Raw genomic sequence first — 26419 nt, 5'->3', positions numbered from 1 at the left:
CAGAGTGAAATTTTCCAAAATCCTGGTAATGCTAATTTTGGCCTCCAGACAAAGATAACTGCCCAAGAGGAGAAACTACAAAAACCAAATTAGTACCTATGCCTTATTTCTCAGAAAACAGGGGCTATGGTTGGCAGGAGAGAAGTAGGGGCCTACCTGCCTAGCCTTAATTAGGCTCACATAAATAATACAAAAGTGAATTTTTAAAAAATCTGTATACTAAAAAAAAAAAAATCTGTATACTTACCTTTAATCATTTTGAGCATCTCTGATAAGAAAATGGAATGTAAACAAGGTATATTAATCAAAAAGGCTGAGGATAATTCTCATGTACATTCTGTACAAGTTTTATTAAAATCAAAATTTAAAAATACCCTTCCCAACAAAACAGCACAACAGAGAATTTTTCTACCATGTAGTAAACAAATGTAGGGCACAGTAACTCAAATTTGCTGATTATGTTTTAGGCGCATTTTGTATTTTTCAGTGTTTTTGGAAGGTAGTATACCTCAGTGATCAAGGAGCAGAAGCCAGAATCTGTCTAGGGTCAGACAGACCTGGCCATACCACCTGGTCCCACCACTCACTTGCTGTGTGATTTTGAGCCTCCATTTCTTTATCTGTAAAATTAGGTAATAATAAAGCCTATCTCATAGGGGACTATTTAAACAATACCGCCATTATTATTATTATTATTAATAAACATTAATAATCTGTTTCTCTTTTTGTAGATGACGTTAAAAAATTGTTGAGGGAATTAGATGTCATGAGCTCTGTCATTGCTCAGCTTGCTCCAGAAGGTAACTTTCCATTTTACATTGGTTCAAAAGAGGGCCTGGTTTATTTTTCACATTGGATTAAACTACTCATCAAAAATAGTTTGTGTCATATCAATTATGAATTATCTTTAAAATCTCTCAAACCAAGGTGGGCTCCAACCAAGTAAGATCTGTGAAGCTTTGGTTTTCAAAACATGTTTTAAAGTAATGGTTGAGTAGGCCTTTTGCATACTTGTGTTGTTTATCTTTGATGCACAGAAGAAGTGCTTATCCACGAGTTTGCCACTCTTTGCCTGGCGAACATGTCTGCAGAGTATACGAGCAAAGTGCAAATATATGAGCATGGTGGGTTAGAGCCACTCATCAGACTGCTGGCCAGCCCAGACCCTGATGTGAAGAAGAACTCTATTGAGTGCATTTACAACTTGGCCCAGGTGAGGGTAATTTCTAAAAGTGTGTTTTGACCAAAGCTATATATAGAATTTATTTGCCCATTAGTAAAGGGGGAAATGTTTTAAAAACTCATCAGTTCTGACTAACCAGTTTTTTTTTGGGGGGGGAGAGGGTACTAATTTAGTAATTATCATTTAGAGAAAAAAAGAAAGGATGTTGAATATGGACACCTTTCAATTTTCACATTTTACAAGTATTTTTTAATTTTTTAATTTTAATTCCAGTACAGTTAACATACAGTGTTACATTAGTTTCAGGTACACAACAAAGTGATTGAACAAAGTCATACATTACTCAGTGTTCATCATGAAAAGTACAGTCTTCATCCCCATAACCTATTTCACCCATCTCCAAACCCCTCCCTTCTGGTAACCATCAGGTTGTTCTCTATAGTAAAGAATCTGTTTCTTGGTTTGTCTCTCTCTTTTTTCTCCTTTGTTCATTTATTTTTTTTCTACATATGAAGGAAATCATGTGGACTTTATCTTAGTCTGGCTGACTTATAATTAGCATAATACTCTCTAATTCCATCTATGTTGTTGCAAATGGCAAGATCTCATTCTTTTTTATGACTGAATATTCCATTGTGTATGTATGTGCGTGCGTGCGTGTATGTGTGTGTGAATCTCTATCTATCTATCTATCTATCTATCTATCTATCTATCTATCATCTCACATCTTTATCCATCCATCTGTTGAGGGTCTTTTGTAATTCCATACAAATTTTATGATTATTTGTTCTAGTTCTGTGAAAAATGCTGTTGGTATTTTGATAGGGACTGCATTAAATGCGTGGATTGCTTTGGGTAGTATAGACATTAAACAATATTTAACATTTTAACAATATTTCTTTCAATCCATGAGCATGGAATGTTTTTCCATTTCTTTGTATCCTCTTCAATTTCTTTCATCAATGTTTTATAGTTTTCAAAGTACAGGTCTATGAAAGGGCATTTTAGAAGTGTATTTAAATTTTGAAAGAATAGAGTAGTTTGCAAATTAAGGCAGGATTATACTAGATAAAAGTATTTTTTCTGAAACAGGATATCTAATACATTGAACTAGTTGGACCCAGGCAGTTATCTATTAACCTAACCTTGGTGATCTAAGCACATTGGATGCAATATATGCCTTATTTAGAGTACCAGGATTTTGGATTAGACTAGTTATTGGTGAAGACCCAGTGAGTTGAGTATGCTGAATAAAATCCATTGTTCACAATTGCAAGATGCTATGTCACTGACCTGTTTTCCTTGGTTATGGAAAGAAACAGTCTCCCTTGGCCTTTCCACCTGTGCTGTTCTGTGACCCTGTCCCCACTGCAGCCCCAAAAGGCACACAGATTCTCATACCTACAGCAGGTCAGCTTCCTGACACTTTGGACAGCCTTCTCTGCTTCTTTTCTGGCTCAGGTTCCTGAACAATTCTCACACACATTTGGTAAGCTTAAGATCAACTGAAAATACAAAAATGCTGTTTTAAATAGCCAGCAGTGGAGTATAAAAGGAAGAGATAGCGAAGTGAAGGTGAGGCCTCCCTTTCATTGGGAGGCCGATTATCTAGGCAAATTATATAGAAAAACAGAGAGAAATGGGCCCATGCCCAAAGGCAGCAAAAGTATACCTACATTTGTGGCCTTAAAAGTCATTGCCACGTGGCTGGGCACTCACTGGCCTCTATTCCGTTCTTCCCTGAGGGAGATGTTCTGCAGGAAGCTCAGCTGTTTACCTTCTCTCATCACATAGACCTAAGTAAATTTGTCAATGTGTTAGAATCTTTCATCCCAAGACTCCTCATAGCTTTTATTTCTCTGGTTTTTTTGGTTTTGGGTTTTTTTTTGTCAAACAGAAATGAAAAGCTTGTCTTTGCTATTCTTCACAATGAAACTACTAGTTAATAGTAGTGTATTAATTTCCTACAACTGATATAACAAAAAATTGAGTGCCTCTAAACAACAGAAATTTCTCACAGTGCTAGAGGTGGAAAATATGAGATCCATGTGTCAGCAAGGCCATGTTCTCATGGCCACTCTGGGTAGCATCTTCCCTTGCCTCTTCCTGGCTGCTTTTGGTGGCCATTGGTCCCTGGAGGTCCTTGGTTTGCAACTGCATCATTGCAATCTCTCCCTTCTGTTGTGTCTCCTCTTCTTTTAAAGACACCAATCTTAGGAAGATGCTATTAAGTACTTGCCCTACTCCACTATGACATTATCTTAACTAATGACAACTGCAATGACCTTGTTTCCAAATAAGATTACGTTTTGAGATACTGAGGGTTAGGACTTCAACATATATTTTGGGAGGGACACAATTCAACCTATGACAAAGAGCAACCCATAATTTTTATGTCTGTAGGAAGCATCCATTGAAGAAATAGAGATAGAGAAAAGCTAAGGTGTTAGTAGGGTTTTTCCACCTTTAATACTATTTTACATTTATGATGTTTTGATTTTAAGTGTCATGATTCAGCAGTCAGAGTTTTGGGGCTTTTCATGACTTTTTGCTTTGTTTTCTCCATTGTTCATAGAGACAACTAGTCCTCTCCCACCACTCACACACACACAATTATAGACACACAATGTAGTGCAACTCATCTAGACTCTAATGACCCTTGATATTGTAAATGTCTTAAATAAAGGTCATGTTGTGTCTGAACTAAACCTGATATAAATTTGTGTGTACAGGGCCTGCCAACAGCACTGTGTGCATGTAAGCATTTCATAAGCATTCCATTTGAATGAAGATAATAAGGAATTGATGCCATCATTTCATTTTATCAAATACTATTTGAAACAGGGTACAGAGTGTGAAAAGAATTTGATTATGCACAGATTTATTGTAATGCTATTTGTAATAAAAGGAATTTGCTGGGTAATAAAGAAATAATAGATATTGCAAAAGTCGTAGATCATATTTATTTCCTGTTATTGACAATGTTTGCATAGCTAACATGAATATTTAGGTGTTGTCATTTGAGGGTTTGCTTATTTTTTGTGTGAGTTATTTTGGAAGGGAATCTGGAATAAAAGATTTGAAATTTATAACTCATAATGTCCTTTGTTAGAAAATAGAGTTTCCTCATTCTTGAGACTGACTGTATTTTGCTTTAAAAGTTACTTATTTGATTATTTGTATCTCATGGCAGGATTTTCAGTGTCGAGCTATGCTTCAAGAACTAAATGCAATCCCCTCAATACTAGATCTCTTGAAGTCAGAATATCCAATTATCCAGTTGTTGGCTCTCAAAACCTTAGGTGTTATTACTAATGATAAGGAGGCACGAGCAATGCTAAGAGACAGTCAAGGAGTGGACCACCTTATTAAAGTCCTAGAAACTAAGGTATCTAACTTTTGTTTGACTCTCTACAAGGAAACGTATCTCTTCTAAATGTTGTTATAAAATATGAATTGTAGAACAATTTTAAAAATGAAATTTAATATATTTAAGTCTAGTACTAAGTATAATGGACTAATTTGCTTATTGCTACATTGTTTATCAGCATGATTAAATCAGATTAATGATAAAAGTCCATTATAAAATTCTTTTTTAATCTGGTTTAGAAATGTAAGATTTTTAGATTCTTGTTTAGGATCTTCTTCATGATTTCCTGAAATACCTAGAATTAGTCTTTTAAGCTTTATGGCCATAATTTTCTCTAGGTAAAATTAAGAAGAGTTATTTACTCCCCATTGTGGAGAGTAATCTGCTGTACCTGGTCTACTGATTTAAATATTATTTTCATCTAAAGAAATACTTTCACAGAAACATCTAGAATAATGTTTGACCAAATATCTGGATACCATGGCCTAGCCAAGTTAAAACATGAAAATTAGTCATCACAAGTCCATCCCTTATAAATTTGACACCCATACACATCTCCTTAAATCATACTTAATCTCCAAATAAGAGCAATAACCAGGTCTTACTTCTGTCTGGCATGATATAGCTATCCTGTGTACAACCAAAACAACCCTTTCTCCAGAAGAGGATGCAATGTCCTTGCATGATGTTTACTCTTCTCCTTGATATCCTATAACTTAAATACTATGATGTAAAATTAATAATAAATACTAATTTTTAAAGTCTATACATCTTATGTTACCTAACAGGATAAGAGGGGAAAAAACAAAGATATTTCATACATACACACATAAACACTTCTTTATAACAAAATAAGGAAGAAATACTCATGGCAGTTACAACCCTCTTGTCTGTAAGTGCCACGTGGTGGTGGTTGGTACTTATAACTACTTTCCTTCAATACCCATTCCATATTCCCTTTGCCCTCAGCAAGCACTTTAGCTGGTAGGGTGATCCATATCTTCATTCCTGAGGGTCTGGGCGGGCCATCAGTAGTCCTGCCTGGAATGGGTAATTGTAGTTTTCCATCGACCTTAACCATAGGGCTTGATAATATTAGGAGACACCCTAAGAACATCCTGTATTCCAAATATAATCTTCTTTACCTCTACTATGGAGCAGCAGTCCAATTTCCCCTTGGTGACTGGGATCAGTCACCCCAGCAGCACTCTAACTCTCTTTTTTGCCTGCTTTAGAGGCACGAGGAGGCCAGAATGACTGGGTGGAAGTTTTAACTTCCAGTTCAGTGGAATTATTGTTGTGTCTCTTGGTGGAAGCAGTCTTCCCTTTGGAACTAAGACCTCTAGGCCAGCAGAGTATAAGGTCTGGGAAACAGGAAGCAAAAATGTTGCTAGTGAGTCTCTAGGGATAATCATGACTGGTGCCACACCCATTTCCACCCCTTGATTCCCGGACCCACCATGACTGGCTATGGGAGAAACCTCTTCAGAAGGCCATTCTATCAAGCCAGCTGCTTCAGGATGGTGGGGAACACAGTAAAATGGTGAATTCCACGAGCATAGGCTCATTGCCATCCTTTGTTTGCTGTGAAGTGAGCTCCTTGATCAGAAGCATTGCTATGTGGGATCACATGATGGTGGAGCATCCTTTCTATGTTCCTCTCACTTTAAGGATTCCCACTTTAATCATCTAGCTGTTCAGATAAGGCCACAGTTTTCCAAAGCATTGGGGATTCAGGAGATTCCCTGGGCAAGAGGGCCACAAACAGAATACTTCCCTCTACCCCTAGGAGACTTTAAGAAATATACTTCCTTTCAGTTTCTGTCTGCTTTTTCAAAGAATATTTTCTTCGGATTTTAAAACTGTTGTCGGTAGGGGGTTATATGAGCAACTTCACTTGGATATCATGACTGGAAATGTCCAGTAATTATCTTTTATCTGTGAAACATTTTGGAGCAGGGGAAACAAGAGAAGATGGGGCAAATTGTGAGGGAGAGTGGATGTTCTCATCATAAACGAAACTGTTTCCTCAGGCATCTGTCACAACAAAGTAACAGCATTATGTTCTGACCGACTTTTGTCTTACAGTAAAATTTGGGAAGTACCAATCTCTTTTAGTACAATTTTCTAAGGTAGTGTTTGCTTTTATTATTAGGAATTGAATGACCTTCATACAGAAGCACTTTCTGTGATGGCAAATTGCCTTGAAGATATGGATACTCTGGTGCTGATTCAGCAGACAGGGATTCTTAAGAAGCTCCTATCATTTGCAGAAAACTCTACAATTCCTGATATTCAGAAGAATGCAGCAAAAGCAATCACTAAAGCAGCTTATGATCGTATGTCTGATTTTATATAAACTAAGCACACATACTTCCTCTTTTATTCTTGATTTTGATTAGTACTAACAAACATTAGAGTATTTGTCTGCTTTTAACTGGTCATCTGAGAATAGTGCCGTATTTACTATTTAGGGCCAAAATTTATCCCAATGCCAATGAGTAAAAGTAGAGATTACTTTGTCAGGGATTTAATAAACTCAGTATGATTTAAACATGAATTTTTTTTTAAAAAAGCTATCTCATTCCTAAATTAAGTTTTTCAAGCCTTTATTTCTCTTGATTTTGAAATTTTACAGAATCCATCCATTGTTTGTGATCCTGAAAACATTGTTTCAATATATCCACATTTGGCATGATATCTACACAGTAATCTCAACTTCAGCTGGAGACTAGCAGTGCCATGTGATATAGCTGTGAAAAATAATATGCTCATACTATATACATAATACAATTTTCATTTCAGTGGCAAGCTATGTTGGCATAAATCTGTAAAATATGAGAGATTAATTACATCAAAAGCACTGAAGATGAAATTATAGTTTTAATTTATGTATATTTGGAGTATTTTATTTAATAAAAGAAGTGATTTTATTTTCCCCCTTCCACATCACTCCTCTTATAAACAGTGACAGTTTTGACTTGTTTAAGTGATTTGTATTCTAAACATAATACTCACATCTGTATATATGTCTATGTGTATATTATGGGAAACATTTCCTTCTAATTCCACACTGATTTCTTCAAGGCAGAATTTTATTGCGATAAGCTGAGTTTCATCATCCAGCACATAGTTAACATAGAGGGGACTTGTGAGTTACACTATAAATGCCAAATCTAACCAGGCTGTAAAATTAAGGTTTTCGGTATTGGCAAAAGTTGCTTGATTCAACATTTTGTCAAATGGAATTTAGATCTCATCAAACCTGGTCAGTTCTGTTTTCCAACTATCCCAGGACTTATTAGTTGTTTGGGACCAAAAGAAAGGGCAATAGCAAGACATGGACAATACGAAGCCTAAAATTTTTGCAATTTCTCTATTGCCTAGTGTGGTTGGACCATTTCAAGATGGTCACAGCCCCTGTTGGGATAGGGCTTATTTATTTATTTATTTATTTATTTATTTATTTATTTATTTATTTATTTTATTACTCATCATGTGACGTAGCAAGGGGAAGAGCACTGGGTAGAGAGTCCTCACTACTGGAACTGAAATGACCTAGATTGTGACTATGAGTGAACCATAGCCTCTCTGGACCTATTAATGATTTAGTGAGCCTCCACCTTGTGTCAATAAACCCAGAACAGGCAAGGAAATAAGTGATCACACTGTAGTGTTAAATGTGCTTGATAATAGAAGAACAGAATCACCTTGGGGCAGGGCACCTAATGTCAAATTGGATCAGATAGGTTTCCCTGACATAGGTGATTTACAAGCTAGGATCTAAAATGAATAATAGAAATTGGGTGGGCAAAGAAAGTCCTGGTGGGATGGAGAAGGATCACCAGTGCTCCAAGGAGAAGGAACAGTGTATAAAGGCCAGAGGAGGAACAGAGCATGGTAAATTCCAGAACTGAAAGTTTCCAGAATGGCTAGTTGAATAGAATGCAGCAGAAAACTGACAGTGAAGGCTGTAGAAGTAATAAGGAGCTAGATGCTAATGGGTGATAGAAGCCAAGTAAGGACTTTGGAGCTTATTTTGATGACAACTGAAGTTACCACTGAAGTAGCTTAGAGAGGTGAGGGACCATTACAGATACTCACTTTTAAAGAACGAGCACTCTTGCTGCAAAATGGAGGAGAGACTAGAAGTGTGCTGAACCAGATCCAGAATGACCAGGAAGGGGATTGCTGTGGTAATCTAGAGGGAGGGTGAAAGCATCCTGAAACAGACATTTGCAAGGAGAACCACCAGCACAGTGTTTGGCACATTGGGAGCGCCCATAAGTGTTTGTTAAATGACTACATGGGTTTGAAGAGGAAGAAGATGATGTTAAGGATAAGATCAGGTTTCTGGCTGGGACAGCTGGGAGTAGAATGGTGCCATTCACAGAAGTGGGGAACTCAAGAAGAGGAGCTGGTTTTGATTAAAAGAAAGGAAATAAATTCTATTCTTCTTTTTAAAATTGTGGTAAAAGGGGTACCAGGCTGGCTCAGTTGGTAGAGTATTGTGACTCTTGATCTCATGAATTCCAGCCTCATGTTGAGTATAGAAATTATAAATAAATAGGCTTTAAAGTAAATAAATAAATAAAAATTGTGGTAAAATACACATAATATTAAGTTTACCATCTTAACCATTTTTAACCTCAGTGGTATGAAGTATATTTACATTTTTGTGCTACCATAGCCACCATCCATCTCCAGAACTCTTCATCTTGCAAAACAGACACCCTATACCTATGAAACAATTAACTCCTCACTTCATCTTGCAGTCCCTGACATACACTATCCTTTCTGTCTCTTTGATTTTGACTATTTTAAATACTTGTATAAGTGGAACCATACAATGTATTTGTGACTGGCTTATTTCGTTTTGCATGACTTATCCTCAGGTGCATCCATATTCTAGCATACATCAGAATTTCCTTCCTTTATAAGGCTGAATAGTGTTCCATTGTATGTATATAGCCTATTTTGCTGATTTGTTCATCTATTAATGGACACTTGGGTTACTTCTACTTTTTGGCTACTATGAATAATATGAACATGCATATACAAATAGCTTTTCAAGTCCCTGCTTTCAGTTCTTTGGGGTATATACTCATGACTGGAATTGCTGGATTATATGATTAATCTTGTGTTAAATATGTTGAGGATATGATATATTGTTTTCCATAGCAACTGCACCATTTTACATTCCCATCAACAGGACACAAGGGTTCCAATTTCTTTACCTTCTCACCAATATTTGCTGTTTTATTTATTTAGTTAGTAGCTACACTAATGGGTATGAGGTATGAGGTGGCATCTTATTGTGTTTTGGTTTGTATTTCTCTAATGATTAGTGATGTTGATCTATATTTCCATGTGTTTATTGGCCATTTGTTTATCTTCTTTGGAAAAGTGTCTATTTAAATCCTTTGCCCATTTTTCAATCAGGTTGTTTATTTTTTTTTCTTACTAAGCTATAAGAGTTCTTAATATATTCTGGATATTAATTCTTCATCAGATGTATGATTTGCAAATATTTTCTCCCATTCTCTGGGTTGCCTTTTCACTCTATTGACTGGGTCCTTTTTTTTTTTTTTTTAAGATTTTATTTATTTATTCATGAGAGAGAGAGAGAGAGGCAGAGACACAGGCAGAGGGAGAAGCAGGCTCCATGCAGGAAGCCCGATGTGGGACTCTATCCTGGATCTCCAGGATCACGCCCTGGACTGAAGGTGTTGCTAAACCACTAAGCCACCAGGGCTGCCCTGACTGGGTCCTTTGATGCACAATTTTTAATTCAGATGTTGTCCAACTTATTTTTTGTTTGTTTGTTTGTTTCCTATGCTTTTGGTGTTATATCCAAAAAATCATTAACAAATCTGATGTCATGAAAATTTTCCCCTATGTTTTCTTCTAAGAATTTTATAGTTTTGGGGCACCTGGGTGGCTCAGTCAGTGAAGTGTCTGCCTTGGGCTCAGGTCACAATTCTACATTCTGAGGATCAAGCCCTGAGTCAGGTTTCCTGCTCAGCAGGGAATCTGCTCTCCCTCTTCCTTTGTCCCTTCCTCCCCTGCTCATTCTCTCTCCTTCCTCTCAAATAAGTGAATAAAATCTTTTAAAAAAATCTTTAAAAAGAGAATTTTATAGTTTTATCTCTTACGTTTAGGTCTTTGATGCATTTTGAGTTGCTTTTGTATATGGTGTAAGGTAAGGATCCAACTTCATTCTTTTGCATGTAGAAATCTGGTTTTCCTATCACCATTTGTTGAAATCCATTCTTTATTTGTAATACAAAGAAACTCAACCAGATAGACTTTAAAGCCCATCTGGCACTTAATGCTTTATGAATCTACTTCCTTATGTTAGCTCTAAAATGACTACATTCCAGTTCCAAACTGTGTCTCCTCACTCTTTATTTTAGAATCAAATGACTAAATCTGTATTTATTTCGTCTATGCCATTTGTGATTTTTTTCATGTTCCCTCTAACCACCATTTTTCCAGACTGAAGAATCTATATTTACTTCATTTTTCACCATACATCACGTCTGTAGGCTATCCTGTAATCATCCTCTTACTTTCTCTGCATGTTCTCTTGTTTATGATTCACTCTTTGAAGTGGAGTGATATGTATCATGAACAGCATTTGAAAAACATGCACTATCATTTTATGTAATATAAAGATTTGGTTATATCTTATGATTATTTTCAATTTCAGTTTTATGAAACAAGTATTATAATCAGCCTCTTGCACCACATCAGCAAAGTGGGCCAATACTTTGAGGGAAAGACTTACAGTGAACCCCAGATCCCATTTCTCCATCAGGACCCAAAGCTCAAAGTCTTCCATTTTAAATTCTAACATTTTGGGACACCTGGGTGGCTCAGTGGTTGAGCATCTGCCTTCAGCTCAATGTGTGATCCTGGAGTCTCAGGATTGAGTCCCACATTGGGCTTCCTACATGGAGCCTGCTTCTCTCTCTGCCTGTGTCTCTGCCTCTTTCTCTCTGTGCCTCTCATAAATAAATAAATAAAATATTTAAAAAAAATAAATTCTAACATTTTCATTTGATTTGTAGTTTAAAAAATATAAATTTTGCTTTGAAAATAATATTGCATTTTCATTGAGGCCTAGTATATAATCGATGTATACAAGCCTTTTATGAAATCTTGAAAAGATATGCTCTTTGCTTACTACTTAATAAATATTTATTCTATGCATGCTATATGCAAGGCACTATTGTAGAAGATAAAGGTAAACAATGACTAAAATAAGTGAATAAATATTTGTTGAATAGAAAAAAGATGTATTTCCAGTGGAATGTAGAGTTTGATATTTACTTTTAGTTTAACTGTGTAAATTACATTGTACTGTTTTTGTCATATTTATTTTGTATCTGATCTATCACAAAAGAGTAGTGTGTTAGAAGTTTCTCACTATGTTATTTCTGTTGATGTTTCTCTTGTAATTTTATTTTAACTAACTTTGCTTTATTTAATATTATTGTATATCCACTGTTGATTTTTTTTAAAAACTCACTTAACTGATTTTTAGCCTTAAATTCTAATTTGGTATTAAGATTGCAGTTTATCATCAAATATGGTCTTGGCAAAAACCAGCTCTGTAAACTCCAGATGGTTTAAATAAAGAGACAAATGAAGGGACTATTGTCAGAAGTATAATTAGGGCTAAGGGAACAAACAAAGTTGGTGAGGTCTCCACAGATTAGCAACATTGTGAAACCATCACTACTGCTAGATCCAAAGACAAGATGATGAACCATTGTTAGATTTATTTTTACAATGATTATATTTGTTTGACCTTCTTCCTGACACCATGTTTTATGTTTTATTTTTCTATGTTGTCTTCTTTGTCTTCTTTCTTTCTTTTTTGTTATATAGATTAAAAGAAATTTTAAATGACTATTTTGAAGATAGAGTTACTATAGTTATTTAAGATAGCTAGCATTTTTGCTTCCATAACTCTTTGCTTTCCTGATGTTTGTAAATTTCATAGGGCATTATAGATTCTCCTCTCTAAAATCTACAGAGTTCTCTTTTTAATGAGTCACTTTGCCATTATGCTCAATTTTATCCATATTTACCATTATTTACATATTGAATCCACTTCAATGTACATTGTAAATTTCTCATCATAAAACATACCCATTCCTAAGGTTTTTATTTTGGGTTCATTTCTCAATTGGAGTATTTTTTTCAGTTAAAAAAGATGTATTCAGGAATAGTCAAGAGTGGTATTTTTTGAGACCTTCACTGTGCATGTTTGTTGCCTTCAAACACATATGGCAGTTTAGCTGAGTTTGGAATCCTTGCACCATAGCATTTTCTTAAATTTCTACAAACCTTGTTTTTGTAGTGTCTGAGTCTAATGACAGTCTGATTTCCATTCTTTTCTATATAATCTATGTTCTTTTTGTATTTGTGTAGAGTTCTTTATCCTAGAAGTTAAAAAAAACTTTGTCAAAATGTGTCTGACACACACACACTTCCCACTCCCTGCCTACAACATAGAAAAGCCTTGTGGTCTACCAAATCATGTTTTGGATTTGTTATTGGTGGGTTTTTTCTTTTTTCCCTAACTTTGGAAACTTTTTTTTCCTATTATACTTTTGGTTATTGCTTTAGTTTTAATATTTCCCCCAAGAATATTTATTATTTTAACATGTCTCTGTCTCATTATTCTATACTTATTATACACTCATAATTTTCTTTTTTAATGTTTTAGTCACCGTAGAATGAGCAGTGGTCTGCCTAGGCCTCATTGTAATGAACAGAAAAGACATACAGGATGCCGTTTGCCTATTTACTCCCTCAACTGATGTGGCACTAGAATCCGTCACCCCAGTTTTGGGTGATGAAGGGGTTTTCCTCTTAGGTGACATCACAACACTAATGTGCTGTTTTCTCCTGGTCCCACTGGTTATGTTGGAGGAAGCTGATACAAGTTTGGAACATTCTGAGGAGACCATAATTGTTCATTGACCAGTAGTTTGTGAATATTTCTTTCTTCCTGACTTGTTCCTGCCCCAGGGCTTTTCCCCCCTTTTCTTCTCAATCAACTTCTTTGAAAGACTAGTCAATTTTAAATAGCTCTACCTCTTCATTTTATCTCCATCCCTTAACCTTAAGCATGTGACTTCTGCTTCTACTGTTGTGCCAAAACAGTCCTTATAGAATTTGACATTGACTTTTCAACTCCTACATCCTACAGACAAACATTTACCTGATTATGCTCATTTATTTATTTATGTATGTATGCATGTAGGTATGTATGTCCTTATGCTAGTTATATGGCCAGATTGACAATAACCATCTTCATTCTATACTGTTCTTTCTTTGCAAACCCTACCTATGTTTCTCGTCTACCCCTTTTTATATCAACTCTAGCCTGCCTTGACTTCTCTCTGCCAGACCCAGCCAGCTATAGCATGCTTTATTTTAGAGTAATTAGTAACAATGATTAAAAACTCTAAAAACTTAATAAGGATTAACAAAGTGATATCCTAATATTTCTGTATTTAAAATAAATAGTCATTAAGTTTCAAAATAATTTTCCACAGTTAGAAAATTCTGGAAGAGAGCACAGGCAGTAATTTCTCTGACATCCGCTGTAGCAACATTTTTCTAGATATGTCTCCTGAGGCAAGGGAAACAAAAGCAAAAATAAACTATTGGGACTACATCAAAATAAAAAGCTTCTGTACAGGAAAGGAAATACTCAGCAAGACTAAAAGACTACCTACTGAATGGGAGAAGATATTTGCAGTTAGAAAACTTCATTCATAAGCAAATTTTAACAAATAACATCAGTATTCATCTATAATTTTTTTTTTTTTACTTTCCATCATCATCGAACATTCTTTTGTAGGTTAGGCAAGGCATTGTCATTGCATGTCGAAAACACAGTTGAAACACACCAACCCTTAATAATATACAGTCTTTAAGTTTTGTTTGTTGAGTACTTGTAGCATGTGTCCCCACAGTGGAAAGCCCAGATCAGTCTGCCTTTGACCTGGCACCAGGAGGAGGAAGGTGTTAATTACCACAGTGCCATGAGGTTTATGAACTGGCATTAACATCCCAGCAGGAGCAAAGGTGGCACAATAGCAACTTCCAAGAGTGGGTGAAGAAAAGCATTATTACGTGCAGATTTATTTCCAGTTACAAAACCTCCTGCTTTTATTTTAGTGATACTGTGCAAATGTTATTTTTAAAAGACATTACTCTATTAGTCGCATAATTACCTTGCCATCTTTATTATTTGTGTAATTAAAACGTGAATACTTTACTTCTTGGTGTAGCAATTCAATGAAGGAACTTGGTTAATATGTTAATTCATCTTTTAAATCTATTATAGCCACACTGCAGTCAGCACTTTTGAGGTTTGGTGAACACAGCTGGATTTTGAGAACACTCCCAGCAGGGTTGAGAAACTAATTGCCCACGGTATTTAGATTATTTTGAAAAAAAAATCTTTCCAATAATTGCATATATACCGTTTTCTGAATGCAACACTACATACTTCAAAGTTAGTCTTTACAAATTAATTTTTTTTTTGGCTGATTTTCCTGGTAGAATTTACGTTGAGAGTGTTCTGTTTAGTAAAGTTGATTTAGAGCTTTAGATTCAGGGAAGTCTTAATTATAAATCTAAACATTTTAGGTCAGAGACTAGAAAACTCTCAGATCTTGTTTCTTCAGGGAATACTAATCAGGACCACATATATTTTAAAACATTTCAGAAGCCACCTACTTGAGATTTAACTATTAATCACAACATTTTTATAAAACAGATTTGACCTGACTGAAAATGAATTTTAAATGAAAGGAGCAAGGGATTAAAATGATGGGATTACAGGACATGGTTCATAATTGGTTTAAGACAAATGAACAGAAGTGTTAGTAATTTAGCTAGTGCCAGTTATGACCAGATTGCTGTGTATCAGATGAACAAAGGCCAGAAGTGTTTGCAAAGATGATGGTTCTGCTTCTGTGAAGAGGGCAATTCTAAAAACTCATTGTTGGAAGAACACAGAAATCATATGTTAACTTTAAAGTGGAAAACCAGTTTCAATAACTTCTGAGAATATTCCTGGAAAAACAAGTTAATTACAGTGTATATAAGTAATGAATTACTTCCACATACAATTATGTATGATGTAAATTAGTATCAGCAGTTTTTGCAGAAATTTTTATTCTAACAGAACAGTCTTCTCTTATGTATATCAACATCTTAAGAGCATATATCTCACATTCTTCTGCTTTAATCATATAAATTGAGTTTATGAAGGTCAATTAACGGAGAATCAAACTTATGACGTTTTTTTGAAGGAACTGTATATAAATTAGCAAAGAATTACTTGTAAGCTGTTGCTTTTCAAACTATTCTCTTTTACCTCTTATTGCATTAAAACTGAGTTTGGTTTAATACATTTTTTCTAGTATATGTCTTTAATAAATGTAACTTATTTAGAATTAACTATAGAACACAAAACAAAAAATTAAGTTTTAATGTTCTAATTTAGTTTAATGCATTGTTTGCTTAGTATAGTAATGAGGCTGTCATTTATTAAGAAAATGAAACAAAATCAAGAGAAAAACATTAGGGAACAAAAAGAAGATTAAAAATACTTTGTTTTTTCATTTAGAGTTCTAAAATGGGATGAATATCATGGTATGTACTTAGAGTCATCATTTTATTTGTTTTCACATAAAGAAAACTATGCTAATGTATGTTTAGATTATACTGATGGTAATTTAGTAATTAAATATTTATTTTAATTTTTGCTACAATAGCATGTAAACAAGAGAAGAAATGATTAGATTTTTTGATATAAGATTATAAATCCTTAAGACTTAGGATTATACTTTATTACTCATTTTTACTTTCTCCTCTTCTCTCAAGCATCTAGCACACCGGTTTATATACCTTAAGCATTCTTCAGACATTGAGTTGTGTATTTAAAATAAATATCAAATAAATGCAGTTTTGTCCTTGGTGTGAAGACAGCATGTGTAAGCACATCACCATGCCAGACACCATGTTTGGCATTAAATAAATTCTCTCTAAAGTTGAACCTTGCCCTTTTTCTTATTATAGAATGTTCTTTTTTTCTTTTTTTAAGATTTGCTTATTTTAGAAAGACAGAGAGCACCAGCAGGAGAGGCAGAGGGGGAGAGAGAATCTCAAGCAAACTTCATGCTGAGCACAGACCCCATGTGGGGCTCAATCTCACCACTCTGAGATCACGACCTGAGCTGATACCAAGAATTGGAGGTTTGGGGATCCCTGGGTGGCTCAACGGTTTGGCACCTGCCTTTGGCCCAGAGAGTGATCCTGGAGTTCCAGGATTGAGTCCCACATCAGGCTCCCTGCATGGAGCCTGCTTCTCCCTCTGCCTGTTTCTGCCCCCTCCCTCCTCTCTCTCTCTGTGTCTCTCATGAATAAATGAATAAAATCTTAAGGAAAAAAGAATCGGAGGCTTAACCAACTGTGCTACCAAAGCACCCCTAGAATTTTCTTTGCTGTATTATTAATATAATATTAGGGAACAGAAAAAAATTCCAATATCCATAAGTCATTTTGCATAATCACTGTGTTCTAAAGGTTAAACAGGTGTTTATTTTGTTTAGTTTAGAGTCTTTGTTCCTGAAGCTAAGAAATAGTTTGAAATCCTGTCATATTTTAGATGATTAAGTAGCTACCCTTATACAATTTTTGCTGCAGAATTCTGATTTTTTTTCTTTTGGTTTATACAAGCTGAAATTAGAAAACTTTTTCATGAACAAGAGGTCGAAAAATGCCTTGTAGCCCTTTTGGGTTCTGAAAACGATGGAACGAAAATTGCTGCTTGCCAAGCCATTTCGGTGATGTGTGAGAATTCGGGCAGCAAAGAATTTTTCAATAATCAGGGTAAGCAAAGTGGACAAACACATTTTGAACATTTTTAGGCCACGAAGCTGTCGCTTACCTGGATGTTTATAGAACCACATCTTCCCTTTCTGTTTCTACAGGGATTCCACAGTTAATTCAGTTGCTCAAGAGTGACAGTGAAGAAGTCAGGGAAGCTGCGGCCCTTGCCCTGGCTAATCTGACCACATGCAACACCGCCAATGTAATGTGAGTACCAAACAACTCAACACTGTCTCATTGGGGGACGTCTCACAGTCCAGCATGTTCTAATTGTAGTATTTTGGCTTTCGAGGCAGTCTACATATTCTGTCAGATGTTCTATCTTGGATTGTTCCTTAAGAACCCACTCTTGTGGAAGATTCCAGAACAAACAGAACTGGATAGTGCTGGAAATATTAAAGACAACTTTATATAAACCTTTGATAAATCCAGAAAAAAATTTAAAGGTTCATTTTAACTTTAAGACTTTAAGACTTAAAGTTTAAGACTTAAACTTTAAGTAATCTAGAAACATTTTAGAAAGTCAATCTGAAACAACATATTATGAGTAAATACTATGAGGAAAGATGAAAAGATGCCCTGGGCATTCCAAGGACTTTGGTACGTGATCTATATTCATTACAAATTTTAATTACCAAGATAATCTGTCAACAAATGAGAAAACTGATGTTCTGCAATTTACCTTGTTTTCCTGGGTATACAAATTTATTAAAATAGCTGAGCTGGAGACTAAACCCGGGTCTGCTGGCTTCCAGAATTTGTATGTTCTTTTCTCTATAGAAGATCACCTTATAAAAGAGTGAGAATTTCTTGAAGGCAATTTTCATAAATAAAATATTTTCCCTCCCTATTTAGTATGTTTATTAGTCAGGATTCTCTAGGAAACCAGAACCAAAGGACATAATATACATCGAGGAGGAGTTTTTGTTTTTTGTTTTTTGTTTTTAAGATTTTATTTATTTATTCATGACAGACAGAGAGAGAGAGGCAGAGACACAGGCAGAAGGAGAAGCAGGCTTCCTGTGGGGAGCCCGATGTGGGACTCGATTCCAGGACTCTGGGATCATGCGCTGAGGCAAAGGCAGACACTCAACCGCTGAGACACCCAGGTGCCCCAGGGAGGGGGAGTTTTATGATAGGACTTGGCTTATGTGATTATGAAGGCCAAGAAGTTTCATGATCTGCCATCTCTAAACTGGGGAACCAAGAAGGATGGTGGTATAATTTAGTCTGAATCTGAATTGCTGAGAGCCAAGGGAGCCCATGTGCCAGGGCAGGAGAAGATGAATGTCTCAGCTTAGGCAGAGCAAGTTCACCTTTCCACCTTTTTTGTCCTATTTGGACCCTCATCGGATTAGATGATGCCCACCCACTTTGGTGATTGCAACCTTTACTCGGTCTACTGATTCAAATGCTAACCTCTTCCAGAAACACCTTCACAGACACACCCAAAAATAATGGTTTACTAGCTATCTGGATATTGTTTAGCTCAGTCACATTGACACATAAAATCCACCATCATAATACGTAAGTTATTAACTTCTGTGTATGTTATTGTTTTGTGACATTGTGGCTAAAATTACTCTTTCCTAACTTGAAATAAATCTTCCACCTCCTCATATACTTAATCTTTTTCTTACCCTTTCTTTCCCTTTTTCTACTCCCACACATTTTATAAAGACCTTAACGCAATGAGTAAAAATCTAACAATGCCCGATTAAAATACAGCCAAAATGTAGAAACATCAGAACAAAATTGTGTTCCTTTAATAGCTACCGTCTTTGACATGGTAATTTCTGAAATTCAAGGTCATCATCATCTATATGAAAGTGCACAAACTTCTAGAATATTGAGTCATACATAGTAAGTAGCAGTTTGAAAATAGCATATTCAGTGACTGTTCCAGAATAGTCACGCTGGTGCAAAAATCTTATCAGTGACACTAAAACACTTTTATCTCGGGTGCATTTAGATTTATGTATTACCTAAAATACTTTAAATAGGCCTCCAGAGTGTATAGATGTCTTAATTTGATGTAGGTTTGCCTAAGTTTTATCATCTCACAGTTTTATATAAAATCGTAGAAAATTAGGATGTTAAGTAGCTTCTAAAAGAGGCTGCCTCCAGATTCTCTCTTGCAATTTAATCATCTATTTCACAGTTTTGTCATCTAAGTCTATAGTTCCATTTTGTCAACATAGAAAGGTCAATTAAGACTAAATGATGATGCATATATCTTTATTTTTGTAATTTGTTTTAATTTTTTATAAATTTTAAATTGCAGTTATTTCTTTAACCTATTGTATATTGTCCACTATGATTTTTTTTTTTCAATTTGTGTTTGTTATGGGAAATGGGACGTGAATAAAAGTGGTTTTATGGATGTCTTTTGAGGCCTATAGAGTTTTTACTTTGGACTCTTTGAGCTAAAAAATATTGAAAGTAAATGTTTCTGATGAGGAAGTGGAGTCAGATTTGACATGTTTGTGCCAATGCTGAAGACTAGAGTTGACAAAGATTTTATAGTCAATCAAAAGGAATGAAAACAAATAAGCCACATTGTCTATCCTTGTAGCAAGCCTCTTAGAGTATTAATTAGAACCACAACAGAAGAGACAGCAACCATGATTGATTATTTTTAATAAGAAATGTTTTCTACTCAGATCATCTTTAAAGACGTATAAAAAAAAAAAAAGACGTATTAGCTTAAACTCAGCAATGGTGAGTATTTCTAGCATCACCTTTTAGAAGCAGGGCCTTAGATTACCTTTCCTAGCTATGCGGTAGGGGATGGGGGGCTGAGTCATGGCTCTGCTGCTGGGGTGGTGGGACTGGGGGATGGAAAGAATGTTCCTTTCCTGCCACACCTAAGTGGTAAGAGAAGGCAAAAAACCAGAGCTAATGTCTTCCAGGTGCACTGGGTAACTGTTTAGATACCTGATAATTGCTAGCCTAATTAAAAAAAAAAATTACAGTTAGGCATTGTGAATACTAATTACTAATTTGTTCGTTAAAAGGCAGCTCCTTCTCCGACATTCATGTCCCTATGTGCCCAAAATGGTTTTCTATTGCTTAAAGTCAGGGCACCTTCTGGAGTTGAAAGACCATTTCATGAATTGAGTAATCTCTGATGTGTTATGATTACATGCTGATATAATTTCCTTTATGTAACAATGGGTTTTTGCCTGGAAAGTTGTGGGTAAATCAAAATTTTCTAAATTAAAGGAAAAAAATCAAGGAAGGAGAAATATACTTTGTGGTGACCCTTTTTGTAAAACTGGCAAATGCTTTTTTTTTTTTTTTTTGCAAATGCTTTTAAAAAATAAAATATCTTACAGCCTGAAAATAGAATTTTATATATATTTATAATCTAAAATAACTAAATTCAGATTTTCACACATCTTGTTTTCTTAAGAAGGAAAATACACTCATATGTAATAGAATGGTAAGATGATGAGCAATTTTGGTAGCAATGATAAATAACCAGACTATAACCATAACCCTTTCAACTTTAATTATAAATGTCACCTTAATTGATGCCAAACGATCTTGCCTAATGGGTATTCTCTGTGAATGAGGCTTCCTAGATGTACAAGTTTTTAGTATATTTGAAAATTCTTTATAATCCACAAATCTTTAAAAAATTTTAATGCATTTGAATTAAAACCTTCTAAAATGCTTTCCTCCCAACCTTTGAAACTGATCATACTGTTATTAGACTTTTGGGGGAGGGTTATGGTTGCCATTTTGAGTTGATGCCCATCATGTGCTGTAAGGTGGAGGTGTCAGGGCCCCATAGGGAAGGTGGATGCTTGCGCTGCTCTGAGTGTGGCCCGCTGGGGGCAGGGCCTTTTGGGTATTGATGCATTTTGTCGACTCTTCTACTGGCAGGCTGTCAGTATCTATTTTCACTGCTGTCTGTAGATCTGATTGGCAGAACTGATCCTGCCAAAATTCTCTTCAAATCCCTTCCTTTCAGTTACTTAAAAGTTTGGGTATCAGGTAACCAAGCTTTATCAAATTGTATATAAAAGCTGTAAGGGCTGAGACCTCTTCTCTAAGTGATAATTTAGTCTTCAGTGGCCATTTCTTCTTTCCTTTCTCTCTTCCCTTCTTTCTCTCTTCCTTTCTGGTAGTTCTCATGTATATTCTGGATATATGAAGTGTTCAAGTATTTGAGTTATAGAAAACTGAGACTGTACTCAAAAAACAATAATAATCTAACAGATGCAAATCCCTTTTCATACGAATAAGCCAGCGTTGGGGAATGAAATGATGAAAAGTAAAGTATTCTGGAAATACATAAAACTTCCAGTAGTATTTTGCGTCAAGCCTTGTGGATGGACTGTTCTCTCTGCATGGAATGTTCTTCCAATACCAGAATGCCTGTGGCTCACTCCCCCACATCCTTCAAGTCTGTTCAAATGCCACCCTCTTAAAGAGACCCACTGTGACGACATTGTTTACAGTTGCACCCACACACACTTTTTCTCAAACCTCCTTCCTTGCTGCCCTTTCTCCAGAGCACTTACGATTTTCTGACATACTATGTAACTTACTCATTGTTTGTTATTGATTTTCTATCCCTCACCCTCCTCTGACAAGCCCTCATGAAGGAGGTACCTTTGGCTAGTTAATTCACTGATAACCTACCAGACATCTAGAATAGTGCCCATTGTAGAGTAGGTATGTGGGGGCAAATGGACTTACCAAAAATAGGATGGAAAACAATAGGATAGTGAAAAAAACAGGTCTATCTGACATCAACTGATGCCCGGAACCTAAAACAGAAAGTGATCATCTATGTTGTTTCGTGTGTTCATTTTTACATAATTTGGATCACAGAAGCAACAGTGGAAACGCAACCTCTAAGAGTTTTCTACTCATACCTTACATTTTTTATTATCTGCAATGTAAAGATCACTTAAAGTGGATAAAAACATGGAAAGGCCACGAACACAAATAAAAGTAACAGCCTGAAGGCATAGGAAAAAAGGACAAGAACAGCCAGATTCACTTATCTAAAGTGATAGAGGAAAAAGAAGAGTAAAATTATTTTTTAAGTGAATAAATTAAGAGACAACCTCCTTTAGGAAGAAATAGGTGGAAATAGAAACGAAAGAGCAATAATGACTTTTTATAGAAAAATGTAACCCACTGGGACACCTTGGTGGCTCCATCAGGTAAGCTTCTGACTCTTGCTTTAGGCTCAGGTCATGATCTTAGGGTCATGGAATCAAGCCCTGTGTCAGTCTCCATTCTCAGCAGGGAGCCTACTCCAAGATTCTCCTCCTCTCCCTCTGCCCCTACCCTGCCCCCTCGTGTGCCAGCATGTTCTTTCTCTGTCTCTAAAAATAGGGGAATAAATCTTTTAAAAAATAGAGTTCATTTAGTTGCTCTGGACACTGTTATCCTTTCTTGGTTCACTGCTAATCCTTCTGAAAATTCTCAATTTATAATACTTTTTGAAAAAAGAAAGTTGTTGATTTTTGATCTAGGAAATACCATTCCAATGAAAATTCATATGATATTTACCTCGTACTCTTCTATCCAATTATTCATATCAAAGCTGTACATTATTTATGCAAATACCAAGAGAATTATTCCTGGTTGACATTCTTCTGAGGGGTAGATTCTACATATTAACAAGAATATTTTAAACTGTTAATTTATAACATCACTGCCATCTGTTGGATCTGATCAGAATTAGAGTTTTTGAGTTGTCCTAAGAATAAAAAGAGTTCGATGTTTTTCATTTTCCTTGCCAACAATGAGTAACTTCTGGCTATTAGTAAACTATGAAAAGATTAGAAAATAGTATGGTTGGTTACTAGATAGCTCTTAAAAGATAGTTATTTTAGGAAATAAGAATAAAATAAAAACATAAAAAGTAATAATATAATTAATGCCCATAGATAAGTAAGTACAAACTGTGGTTTTGCTGTAGAAAATACATAATCAAGTCTCTGTTGTTTATACATATATCATACTAACACCTGATTCTTCATACTTATGTTCTCTCCATGAAGAACTGGGTGATTTCCCTAAAGCTTAGAGACCTTGTCTCCATTTCTTTCTTTTTTTTTTTTTTTTTTTTTATACCACTTCTTGGCTTTCCACAACAGCAGTGCCTTAAGTAAGTTCTAAATGACAACACCATATAGTGGTTACTTAAACAAACAAAAATTGATTGATTGCTGGGCCACCCCAGGCCTCCACAACACAAGAGACAATGTTCTTCTGTAGGGACCATTTTGCTATTGTGTGATCTACAGTCAACCACAGCAAAGGAAGTCAGGAATCCCAAAGGGATTCCAGAAAGAGACACAATGCCCCCAATTTATATGGATGTCTGAGTACTTTGGGAACTTCTCAATGTTCTTTATTATCTATGGATAACCTGTCATTTTGTATTATCAGTATTAAAATTTCTATTCACTAACATAGAAATAAAGCATGGACCAAATAGTGGAATTATTCACGGAGTACTGTGCCTGAGAAAGCCACGTAATGTGTAGAAAAACCACTTCAAAGGTGTGCCATGGGGGCACCTGGGTGGCGCAGCTGGTTCAGCCACGGCCTGCAGCTCAGGTCACAATCCCAAGGTCCAAGGATCAAATCCTGCATTGGGCTCCCAGCTCAATAGAGAGTCTGCTTCACCCTCTGCCCCTCCCCTTGCTTGTCTTTTCTCATACTCTCTTTCAAATGAATGAAATCATTAATGAAAAAAAAAAAAAAAAGGTGTGCCACCTATGAAACTTTATATAGCACTTCAAGGCAGGGCTTCATCTATTCACAGTGACCCAATTCCCTATCAATCACTTGGCACTATCAGGGGAGAGCCTGACCCAGAGCCATTTGTTGGAATGTTAAATCTCTGTAGCATGTATAGAAAACACTTTTTAGAGCTTTTTTTTTTTTTTTTTTTATTCTTACCTCATTAAGTAGAGTTGGGGGAAGGTGATATATTTGTATATTTATTTTTACACTTGTACCCTTAAGTATATAGACAAATGCTATTTCTCAGAATTGGCTAGGGTGCACTGAACCGTCACAGTCATTTTGAAGGAGAAAAAAAAAAGGTCTCCCCTAAAGTTGGTAAAACACCACCAGCTTCACTTCCATCTCCGTTCCTCTACAGGAAGAGATGGGATTATGGCTTTGAGGTGGCTCGACTCGTGCAACCTCACCCTCTGAAAAGAAATTTTACCCTCTATTCTAGAACCTAATCCTTCTTGGCCAATACACGCAGATTCACTTAGAGTAAGTAATCTCGTCCCTTTGAATACTTTGCCATTAACGAAACATGGACTGTAGAACGAATCCACTGTGATTTACAAAATAAACGTAGGCTCATGAAAAATGCAAACTCATGGTACAGACTTCAGAATGCTGAAGCCGTGCAGTTATTGTCTTTGTTGCATCAGGGTTTTTCCCTGGGAAAATGTTTCCAGAGCTTGGTGGTGGGTTTTTTTTTCCCCACCTCTGCGAGCAGTGGAGGGAACTGTGTCTTCATACTGACCCCTAGTGGTCGTTCAGGAGCGAGTTGGGGGAGGGGCAAAAAGGCCCTGGAAAGCTCGCTCCCTATTTCAATGAAAGGCACACTAATTTAATTTGAAACCCTCTCTGGCGCGTCTAAAATAATATTTTTTAAACATTATTAAAATATTGTCATCTCGTAAGCATTTCATTGTGTTTTTGAAGAGAGAATATTCTCCTGCTCCATGTGTGTTAATAGATGCTTGCGTTTGTCTCTGGTCCCTTTTAAGATGCAGTCGCTTTAAAATGTTTTGACACATTCATTGTTCTGGTGACTGAATATGGGCTGCGCTACATAACCATATAGGATTAATAGCATATGCTTGGATGGCATCAATTAATCTCATTGTTATTGTAGTCACTCTGGAGTTGATTTTTTGCTCTTGACTCCACGTAATAGAAAAGATTATTTTGTTTTAAAATTCTTATTAGCATCACTTCGTTGTAAGATGCTACCTCCTTTTAATTAGACCACTCACAATAGGAGCATCCTACAAGATAATTGAGTTCGTTTCATGACCTTTTTAGGAAATTCAGTTTTGTAGAAGGATGTTTCAAACTTTTGTATTGAGGACGATACCTCAAAGAACTTATGGTGTTTATTGACTATTTTAAAAGGCTTCTGAAGTTAATAGATCAAATAAATGGGAAGACTCTTTGTGGTAAATCTAAAATTGATTCTTGTATTATTACCATCCAACTTTACTGAGTGGGTCCTTTTCATTTCTACCTGTTAGCACCTGGAATCCTTCTCTGCCTGATAGAATGTTGTTCTGACACAGGCTATGATAGGTTGGAAAAATCATACTGGATTTGAAGAAAGATATAGAATGAAAAGCTGGATTTTACAATAAAACAGATTGATTCCATATCTCCATTTTGTGTTAGCTGTTGCCTAGTCAGTCTTCACAGTTTAAATTTTATTGGCTATTAGTTTTGTGAGGCTTTGTGAATCCCATGAAATGTTCATTTAGAAAATTGTCTATGCTGCTTTTATTACCCAGAGAGGAGAGACTGACATTTGCATAACCTTTTTAAAAAGTTGTTGGCACCTCTTTCAGGTTTAATTTCCAATATTACTGATTTTCACAGAGAATTATCAAATTATTGTGTGATTTTTTTTTCCTCTCACACTCTCACTTTGAAGCAGTACTTAAAGCCTACATAAATTCCATTTTTACCCATTCTTGACTTTTTATATTAATCATTTTCTGCGACTTTTTATTCCCCCTCTCTGGAAATGGCCTTTATTGCTTATTGGCTGCACCTAAATGGGAGAGACCTTGGTGAGATTCCTGAGGAAACTGTCCTAGCTCTACCCCTGCAGGTGTAGGAGATTTGACCACTTAGCTGAAAAAGTCTGAAAATTTCATATGCACATGTAAATTTGGAAATATGAT

At 35.8% G+C, this 26419-nt stretch overlaps 1 protein-coding gene across 21 annotated transcripts in view; it reads left to right on the top strand.

Annotated features, from left to right (window-relative positions):
* Positions 1–26419, top strand: part of ARMC3 (armadillo repeat containing 3) — a 101616-nt gene that overhangs the window by 30861 nt on the left and 44336 nt on the right. For 18 of the 21 annotated variants that reach the window (XR_012030820.1, XM_072825391.1, XM_072825377.1 and 15 more), the window contains 6 exons: positions 732–800; positions 1038–1213; positions 4377–4571; positions 6709–6892; positions 17328–17480; positions 17582–17687. Coding sequence is in view for 20 of the 21 variants with exons in the window: in XM_072825391.1 (XP_072681492.1) it covers positions 732–800; positions 1038–1213; positions 4377–4571; positions 6709–6892; positions 17328–17480; positions 17582–17687 (883 nt within the window). In the remaining variant the exon portion in view is untranslated. Of the gene's footprint in view, positions 1–731; positions 801–1037; positions 1214–4376; positions 4572–6708; positions 6893–17327; positions 17481–17581; positions 17688–26419 lie in introns of those variants that run through there. The other 3 variants (XM_072825383.1, XM_072825375.1, XM_072825396.1) reach the window with 2 other exon arrangements.

The sequence above is a fragment of the Canis lupus genome, chromosome 5 (assembly GCF_048164855.1).
Source record: "Canis lupus baileyi chromosome 5, mCanLup2.hap1, whole genome shotgun sequence".
In the NCBI taxonomy this organism is placed as follows: Eukaryota; Metazoa; Chordata; class Mammalia; order Carnivora; family Canidae; genus Canis; species Canis lupus.
This window is presented reverse-complemented; position numbering and strand designations above follow the sequence as displayed.